This window comes from Vulpes vulpes, chromosome 10, assembly GCF_048418805.1.
Source record: "Vulpes vulpes isolate BD-2025 chromosome 10, VulVul3, whole genome shotgun sequence".
Lineage (NCBI taxonomy): Eukaryota > Metazoa > Chordata > Mammalia > Carnivora > Canidae > Vulpes > Vulpes vulpes.
This window is the reverse complement of record NC_132789.1, coordinates 89,768,828-89,778,417: the sequence shown is the minus strand read 5'-3', so window position 1 is coordinate 89,778,417 and position 9,590 is coordinate 89,768,828. Positions and strand designations below refer to the sequence as shown.

The window sequence follows — 9,590 nt, the reverse complement described above, 5'->3', positions numbered from 1 at the left end:
GCAAAGTAGGTTTGCCAGAAAATTACAAAATGCACAGTTAAATACGCATTTCTGATAGCACTTTTTAGTATATGTATGTCCCAAAGATTGCATGGGACAAAACATATTAAAATGTATTTGCCGTTTTTCTGAAATTCAAATTTTACTGGGCATCCTGGTTTTTTGTTTGCTAGATCTGGCCAAGGACAGTTTTCATATGAAGATGAAAAGCAGAGAGAGTAGACTGGCATGTCCAAAGACACAGGCACAGGAAAGAAGTGGTATTTTTTCATGGCACTTTATGTTCTCTAATAGTTGTTAACACTCACTGAGTACTTCCTACGTGGCAATCACTGCTCTGAGGGCTTTACAAAGATCAACTCATTTGTTCTTCATAAAAACATGCAATTTGCCCCAAAGCCCAGAGCTGGGAAATGGTGTAATTGAGATTATGAACATAAGATGTTTGGCTCCAGGGTCTACTGTCTTCATCATATTGGATAGAGGAAAAGAATCCATTCAAGGTAACTTATAGAAGGACTTCAGGGTCAGCCTATCACTACTGTCATTTTTTGAAAATTTATTTATTTATTTATTTATTTGTTTATTTATTTATTTAAGAAGAGGGGGAGGGACAGCGGAAGAGGGAGAAGCAGACTCCCTGCTGAGCAGTGAGCCAGAAGCAGGGCTCCATCCCAGGACCCTGAGATCATGACCTGAGCCGAAAGTAAGAGTCAGATGCTCAGCCACCTGAGCCACCTAGGTGCCCCCACCACAGTCATTTTTAAAAAGTCAGATCATCCAACCATAATTCCTACACAAAGTGAAATATTTGCCAAATCTCTGTTTGCAGTGGGCTACTGCTAGCCTGCCTCAGCCACCCTCCATATTGTCTCAAGTACTCCAAGTACTCGAGCAGAGGTACATCTTCCTATGTTTTCCTCTTGCATTTCTAAAGTCATCCTGTTCCTGGAATGTGAGGTTGTCCTGGAATTGCCCCAAGGTACCTTTGCAACAGCTTATCAAAAGCAAACAAGCATGGGGGAATTGAGCAAGAACTTTGGGACACCATCCATAGAGAAGCAGCAAGGGTTGTAGAGCGCATGTGGACTGTCTAAACAGGACAAAGATAATGATTAATCAAACCTCCTTGCAGATTTAAATAGCATAGGAACTAAGAGTGGAGGCAGTCTTCCTTTCTTTCAGCTGGAGAGCTCCTCAAGTGCGAGCTCCACCCTTAAAAAAGATGTTTTCTGCGAAGATCTTGTGCCTGGTCCTGAGTGTGGTGGGCACAGTCTGGGTATGGCCGCCTTTACTTTCTCTTCTTGCTTTCTCTCTGGTGTTCATTCTGCAAAACGCTTGCAGGTCTGAGTCAGTCTTAAGTTTGTCCTTACACACTGTTGACTTTATAAGCTCTAGGCCATGGAGGCAAGTTCCTAGATGAGTCTGACACCTCAAGAGTAAGAGGGAGACTTAACTGGGCCAATGGATAGAAATTCACAGGGGAAGCTTTGGGATCTGTAATTCAGCCTTACAACATTGTTTATTTGTTTTGAGGGAAGAAATCTTTGCCATCTTTGTTCCAATAAAGCCTTGGGATAGTTCATGCTAGCTAACAGAAAAAAGCATTCTTCTGATGAGAATTTTAGAAATCTAATGATTAATTTATTGCTAGTTGTCCATAATAAGCAGAACAGTGGTTTAATGTAGTTTTCTGAAAGGTTGTTTGTGGGTGTGGGTGTGTGTTTTTAAATAAAAGCAAATTAGTTGTCTTTGAAAACATCTAAAACAATATTTTATTACATAATACATAGTCGGGAGACATTAATTGAGAAGGCAATATCCTTTTTATGGGAAGGAATCTTTTAAAATAATTACTAAATATTGCTATAATTTCTAAAGTTTGACTCCAGAGACCTATAGAAAAGAAGAGAAACTTCATTCAAGATGCTTTTGAAACACTTAGATCTTATAAAAACATGATAAATATGTTTAAGAAACTCAATTACTTTCAGGATATGAATTATTCCAATTTTTTTCTTTCCCTTCACCACTCATAAATCCTACTATCAGAGCAAAAGAACTAAAGAGGATTTCTAACCTAATATTCTTCCTCATAGTAAACTAATAAGTAAAAAATTTGGAAGACTAACATCATTTACTAACATGATATGTTGGATATCTCTCCCTTATTGACATAAATATTGAATTTTGCCTATTTTTATTGTTGTGCCATTTTATTCTGAAGTATGTCTGAGTTTATAATTTTATTTCTTAAAGATATTGTACTTGTTCCTTTAAATAAACTGTCCTTAATTGCTGATTTATTTATTATTATTATTTTTATTATTAGGATACTTTAAAAAATGAGACAGCAAATATTAGGTAATTATAAGAATGAACTAAAAAAAAATTATAAGAATAAACTATTCAAGGGAGTACCTGGTTAGCTCAGTCGGTAGAGGATGTGACTCTTGATCTCTGGCTTGTGAGTTTGAGTCCCTACTGGGCATAGAGAGTACTTAAAAACAAACAAACAAAAAGAATAAACTATCCGAGATTAAAATAGTCATAGCAAAAATCCTTGGTATGTTAGTGATACAAAATAAAAATAGCTAAAACTTAAAACTTATCTTGATTTATTAGGATGTAAAGTCTTATTGGAAGAATATTTTTATGTCCTATTTCACTTCATAGGTCACAATAGAAATTTTTTTAAAAAATCTGTATTTCTGATTAGAGGGTGCTCAAAAAAAGTTGTCAGTCCATTATTTTTCTTTCAGTCTACTCTTTTGCATTGCAAAAGGAAATTATTAAAATTTCCTTTATAATTCCTTTATATTAAAGGAATATTAAAATATTAAAATTCTTTTATAATTAAAATTATAATTATTAAAATTATAAAAGGACATTATTACATGAGCGGGTAACCTCAAAAGCATTTTCCAGTCCTTATTGGCCACATTTGTATCCTTGATATGTTCTTGCTCAAATTACGGACCCATAAGACCAAAGTAGAAACTTGAAGGAGAGAGAAATTAAACTAGGATAGTAAAGATTTTGTCCTACTAAAACAGAAATTATAAGAGAAAGAACTCTGAATTTTCCAAATACCCTTCCATCTCCAGACATTACTGAAAATGAAAAGGTAAATTTTAATTACTTTTGTTGATTCAAATATTTTCTCTTCTATAATAAATCCTTTAAGACACCTAGCTTCATTAAATGCTTGTTTCGTGTCCAACACAGTTAAAAAATGTCTATACCCTGTCTCCTTCAATTCATACAACTCCATGAAGTAGGTATTCGGATTTTCAATCAAAATGTAAGAAAAATGAAGCTTGCAGAGGCCCCAGAGCTGGTGCTCTTAATCTCTGGGAGAACCCTCCCCTCCTTGGGATTTACAGGCTTGACAGTGTCTTCTTATCTGCCTAATGCTGTTCTCTTTCGTGTGTATGAATGAATCCGTAAAGACCACAAATTCCAAGGAAGGTGAATTTATAGCCGAAGGAGGAGGTGTACGTGGCCCAAGAATTGTGGAAAGACATCAATCTGCCTGTAAGGAGACAGACTGGCCCTTCTGTTCCGATGAAGACTGGGTGAGCAATGGGCATGGGGAGGGGGATAATCCTCCCCTGTGGTGCTAGAATTGTGCACAAACTGACCCAGTAGGTCACAGAAAACTTTTCCAATGGGTAATAATCTAATAACTCATTACATGCCAAATTAAAAAAGACAATTGGAAAGTAGCCTCACCATGAGAGCACTATTTAAATTACCTCCCAAACCCTGGGTCATTAGTGGGATTAATAGCTTGGATTTTAGTTGCATGTTCCAGCAAATGCCAGGAACCTGAGTATTATGGCTTCAAGATTTTGTGGAGCCTAATTTATGGTTAAGTGGACCTTCATTCCAGAATTTCTCTATGACCTATGACTAGTTCTCTCAAACCACTTTTAAGTCAATAGATGATCAGAGGATGTTGGGGGAGGGAGGGGCAATGGGAGCCACATGGAAACTTTTAAAATTGTACTGGATTCAAGATAGAGGCTTTAATATAATTTTCCCCTTCCCTTCCAGAACTACAAATGCCCTTCTGGCTGCAGGATGAAAGGGTTAATCGATGAAGTCAACCAAGATTTTACAAACAGAATAAATAAGCTCAAAAACTCACTCTTTGACTATCAGAAGAACAATAAGGACTCTAGTTCATTGACAGCGAATATAATGGAACTTGTGAGAGGGGATTTTGCCACTGCCAACAGTAAGTAGTAACATCTGGGCTTTGACTTTATAGAGCACAACACAGAAACAACCAAGGCCCTAAATAAATACACTGTCTCCTTATGGCAACTTCCAATTGTATTCCAAAGTACTTAAGATAGAAACACATGCCTTCGCGATACCCTGAATTTTAAGGAGGGGCTTGCTTTTTGTAAAAGGAACATTAAAAAGGTCAGTTTAGAATTAAAAACAGTCAGTTTAGAATTGTTTAAAGTCATGGAACTCCTGGGTGGCTCAGAGGTTGAGCATCTGCCTTTGGTTCAGGGTGTGATCCCAGGGTCCTGAGATCGAGTCCCACATCGGGCTCCCCACAGGGAGCCTGCTTCTCCCTCTGCCTGTGTCTCTGCCTCTCTCTCTCTCTCTCTCTCTGTCTCCCAGGAATAAATAATCTTTTTTAAAAAAATTGTTTAAAGTCACAAAATTAAGTCTGAACTTTGTATTGAAGACTAGAATTTATGTATGTTCTTCTTTTAAGAGTATATACTGAAAATAAGATGAGCAAAACCTTTTGAGTAGATCTTGTTTCTGTCTTATAGAGGATGGAGAAAACTGAGAGATCAAGGGACTTACTCGAAGACACAAAGCTATCATGTGATGAGGCTGGGAGTTCAGTTTACAGACTCCATCAGGCTGTCCATGTTTTGTTTTTTTCAATTTAAGATATAGAATCATGCTCTATATTCCTCACAGAACTATGACTAAGTCTCATTAGGACTAGGAAACACTGGATTTGCTCTGGGAATGGGAAGCAAGTTTAGTGATGGCCTAGCTCCAGAAGCTTTGACTCTTTATACCTTTAGGGGACACTTAACTAATTTAAAATCAACAGTGCAACAGCAATGGCAGGAGAGTGATCCTATTGACCTGAAAAAAGAAAATCTCAGGAACAATTTCAGATCTATAGGTAGGAGGGAAAACTCAGAAAATCCAAGACAATGTTTAAGTATGTTATATTATTTAGCAATATGTTTAAGTCCCATGGTTAAGGATATGATGAAATAGTTGAAATGCAATCACATTTAATCTCCTAATTTACCTTTAAAATTCCAAAGAAATTTCTTCCGCATTTATTTGGGTTACTAATTGCTAGTAGACAATCTTAACTGACAGCTATGGATGACTAAAGAATATAACATTGTCCAAACATCAAATGCCTATTAGATTGGGAGCTAACAAATAAAGTGTCCAGAGAGCAAATTGTTATTAAAAGGGAAAGGATATTTGTGAACAAATTTCCTTCTTTTGCTAGCTATTATAAGCAAATCACTTAGCTGTTCCTTCACTATCCATACTCTTTATTTTTTCCAGATAACGATAATACATATAGCCAAGTGTCAGAAGATCTGAGAAGCAAAATTGAGATCCTGAGGCGCAAAGTCCTAGAACAAGTACAACACATCCAGCTTCTACAGAAAAATGTCAGGGATCAGCTGGTAGATATGAAACGACTAGAGGTAAGCAAGTATGTGGCTCTGACATCAGATTTCCTTGTCTTTGAACAGCAGGGTAAAGGAAGGCGATAGTCATTCACTGAAGGCCTACTGTATGTAGAGCAAAGTGTTACATCCATTATGCACCTACAAAGCAGGTATTATTTCCCCCACTCTACAGATGAAGAAAAAAATCTCAGTGATATAAGTAAATTTTTCAAGGATACACAGTTAGTACATTTCAAAAGGAAATATTAGGTCCCCGCTTGTCTTGTTCCAAAGCCCTGACAAGGCCATGCCTCTGGACCTCTAGTCGTAGTCTCACTAAGGATCAATTCATCAGTGCTTCCTTTCAGAGGGAATAGCATCTTACTCTTGATCTATTTTAAGGCTAAGGTGAATCCAAATAGCTCCTATTGCTTATCTGGCCTAACTTTACAAAACCTAATGTCTCTTCCACTGAGGGCATGACATACATGAAAAATAAGAGTATTGATTGGTAGGTCTCCAAGTCAGAGAAATGAACCCAGTTCAGTTCCGCTAAGAACTTAATAGGCATATATTTTTTTAAATTTATATCAACCTCTTTTCTTTACCTTTCTCCCCTTCTCTCTAGGTGGACATTGATATTAAGATCCGATCTTGCCAAGGGTCATGCAGTAGGGCTTTAGAGCGTAGGACAGATCTAAAGTACTATGAAGATCAACAGAAGCAACTTGAACAAGTCATGGCCAAAGACTTACTTCCACCTAAAGACAGGCAATACTTACCACTGCTAAAAACGAGCCCAGCTCCAAATATGCTTCCCGGGGACTACAAGAGCCAGCTTCAGAAGGCCCCTCTAGAGTGGAAGGCACTCATGGAAATGAAGCAGATGAAAATGACTCTAGAGAGGCTTGATAGAGATGGGAATGCCCGAGGAGACACTCCATCTCATGGAACAGGATCAGTGCCTGAAAGCCCTAGGAACCCTGGGAGCTCCACCCCTGGAAGTGCTGGCACTTGGAACCCTGGCAGCATGGGGCCTGGTAGTGCTGGTACTTGGAGCACCAGGCCTGGCAGCACTGGGCCTGGCAGTGCTGGTACTTGGAGCTCCGGGAGCATCGGGCCTGGCAGCACTGGACCAGGCAGTACCGGTACTTGGAGCTCTGGGAGCACTGGGCCTGGCACCACTGGACCGGGCAGTACTGGCACTTGGAGCTCCGGGAGCACCAGGCCTGGCAACACTGGACTGGGCAGTACTGGCACTTGGAGCTCTGGAAGTTCTGACTCCGAAAGCTTTAGGCCAGGTAGCATAGGGCATGGGAACACCAGGCCTACCAACCCAGAGTGGGGGACATTTGAAGAGGTGTCAGGAAGTGTGACTCCAGGGTTAAAGAATGAGTTCCACACAGGTAAATTGGTCACTTCTAAAGGAGAGAAAGAGCTTCTTATTGGTAATGAGAAGGTCACCTCTGGTAGCACAGCCACCACTCGTCACGCATGCTCTAAAACTGTTACTAAGACCGTTATAGGTCCAGATGGTCGCAAAGAAGTGACAAAAGAAGTGGTAAACTCCGAAGATGGTTCTGATTGTGGTGACTTATCCCATGCTTTTGCTGGCAGCCTAGATGATCTCCATGCTAGGCACCCTGATCTAGAGAGTTTCTTTGGCACCTCAATTGTTAAAACACCTCCAGGTATACTTTTACCCTCTCGTAAAGAGTTTGACCATAAGACCCACATTATGGGCTCAGAATCTGACATATTCACAAACATAGGGGCACCTGAGTTCCCTTCCAGTGGTAAAACTTCAAGTCACAGCAAACAATTTGTGACCAGTAGTACGACTTACAACAGAGGAGACTCCGCATTTGAAAGCAAGAGCTATAAAGGGGCAGGTGAGGCCGGAACGGAAGCAGAACGTGAAATCTTCAGAGGAGAATATAGCATCAAAAGAGGCCATGCTAAAGCTCGCCCTGCCAGAGGTATCCGCACTTCTCCTTTGGGGAAGCCTTCCCTGACCCCCTAGACTAAGTTCTCTATTCTTGCAATGCCTCCCATGGCACCTTGAACCTCTTTCCTAGCCCTCTATGACATTTTATAGAAATTACACCTTTTGTTTGTTTGTGTTTGGGGACTAGACTGTAAGTTCCATGAGGGCAAGGGTTTTGTCTATCATGTGTATTCCTAAATGCCCAACAGTGCAGAGAGTCATCACTCAATAAATGCATGTCAAATGAATGAATGAATCCCTCCGAAATTCCATTTCAAGTTTGTCTAACCAAATTCTTTCGCTATTCAAAATGTGTGCTCTTGCAATTGTCACCCAATTCATTAATCGTATTTTTAGTGTGTGTCTCAGTTGACATTGAGATCAGGTTAAAAACAAGTTATATTATGACCAAATGATGCCTAGATATCTTTGGTGGTTACTTGCTCTTATCAGTACCGGCAAGTAAAATTTCAAATCCATTGGAGAAAATCCCCTTTGCAATTTATAGGTATAAATGTCACTCACTTGCATGAGTTTCATCCCAGTGTAAGTGTGTCCTTTCCCCATGGAGAGAAGGAAGGAAGGAAGGAAGGAAGGAAGGAAGGAAGGAAGGAAGGAAGGAAGGAAGGAAGGAAGAAGGAAAAGAAAGCCAGTATCTTCCTGTCTTCATTTAATCTGGGCCATGCCTATCTTTGTAAAGTTAAATGAGAATAAGTTCTTCCAACCAGCTTAATTTTTTTTTTAGACTGTGATGATGTCCTCCAAACACATCCTTCAGGTGCCCAAAGTGGTATTTTCAATATCAAGCTACCGGGATCCAGTAAGCTTTTTTCTGTTTATTGTGATCAAGAGACCAGTCTGGGAGGATGGCTTTTGATCCAGCAGAGAATGGATGGATCACTGAATTTTAACCGGACCTGGCAAGACTACAAGAGAGGTTTCGGCAGCCTGGATGACAAGGGGGAAGGCGAGTTCTGGCTAGGCAATGAACACCTCCACTTACTAACCCTGAGGGCCTCTGTCCTTCGGGTTGAATTAGAGGACTGGGCTGGGAACCAGGCTTATGCGGAATATCACCTGAGGGTAGGCTCTGAGGCAGAGGGCTATGCCCTGCAGGTCTCCTCCTACGAGGGCACAGCAGGGGATGCCCTGGTGGAGGGTTCTGCAGAGGAAGGAACAGAGTATACCTCTCACGCGGGCATGCAGTTCAGCACGTACGACAGGGATGCAGACCAGTGGGAAGAGAACTGCGCAGAAGTCTACGGAGGAGGCTGGTGGTACAACAGCTGCCAAGCGGCCAATCTCAATGGCATCTACTACCCTGGGGGCTCCTATGATCCAAGGAACAACAGTCCTTATGAGATTGAGAATGGAGTGGTCTGGGTCCCCTTCAGAGGTGCAGATTATTCCCTAAGGGCTGTTCGCATGAAAATCAGGCCCCTGGAGACCAGGTAGGAGTAGAAGTGAGAGTAATCTGTTTTCTTTGTTTAGTGAGGTGAAGGAAAAAAAAATGGGGAAGATAAAGTAGTTAAGATTCTTTACAATCCACTAAAAAAATTCACAGGTGCTATTTTATTATTCTTTGTACTGTATCTAAATGTAACTGAGACATATTACTGCTTTAAAGAATAAAGTTATGTGAGCTTTTTTATCTTGAAAGGAACTCTGGGTTTTCAAGTTTCTCTAAGGGTACACCAAGGAACACCAGGAAGAAGAAACTCGATGGATGCTCCTCTCTTTAACCCTTAAGGGTGTTCTTTTGAGCCCTCCTCTCCTCACACCACTCGAAGTCATAGGGCCACTGTAAAGAAAAGAGTTATTGCATCCATTTTGCTTAAATGGGTTGAAACCAATATTTTAAGTGACAAATCACTGAATTGAACAATAGCTGGCCTTGGTAGAGGGACTTAGAGACTACGAAA

General features: G+C 40.2%; 2 protein-coding genes across 2 annotated transcripts; both read left to right on the top strand.

Annotated features, from left to right (window-relative positions):
• Positions 1–1,028: 1,028 nt before the first annotated feature.
• On the top strand, positions 1,029–9,327 carry LOC112933460 (fibrinogen alpha chain). Its single transcript, XM_072724891.1, has 5 exons — positions 1,029–1,279; positions 3,453–3,578; positions 4,060–4,243; positions 5,572–5,717; positions 6,310–9,327. Exons 1-5 carry the CDS (start codon positions 1,226–1,228, stop codon positions 7,702–7,704), a joined length of 1,905 nt encoding a protein of 634 aa, XP_072580992.1. The 5' UTR covers positions 1,029–1,225; the 3' UTR covers positions 7,705–9,327.
• LOC140594248 (fibrinogen alpha chain-like) lies at positions 8,557–9,327 on the top strand. The gene has a single exon (XM_072724892.1). It carries the CDS (start codon positions 8,557–8,559, stop codon positions 9,121–9,123), a length of 567 nt encoding a protein of 188 aa, XP_072580993.1. The 3' UTR covers positions 9,124–9,327.
• Positions 9,328–9,590: the final 263 nt, after the last annotated feature.

Excerpts from the sequence above, each read along its gene's own strand:
- LOC112933460 (XM_072724891.1), top strand. The coding sequence starts at position 1,226 with ATGTTTTCTGCGAAGATCTTGTGCCTGGTCCTGAGTGTGGTGGGCACA. Across the intron at positions 3,579-4,059 it reads TCTGTTCCGATGAAGACTGG|AACTACAAATGCCCTTCTGG; the intron begins GTGAGCAATGGG and ends CTTCCCTTCCAG. Across the intron at positions 4,244-5,571 it reads GGATTTTGCCACTGCCAACA|ATAACGATAATACATATAGC; the intron begins GTAAGTAGTAAC and ends TATTTTTTCCAG.
- LOC140594248 (XM_072724892.1), top strand. The coding sequence starts at position 8,557 with ATGGATGGATCACTGAATTTTAACCGGACCTGGCAAGACTACAAGAGA.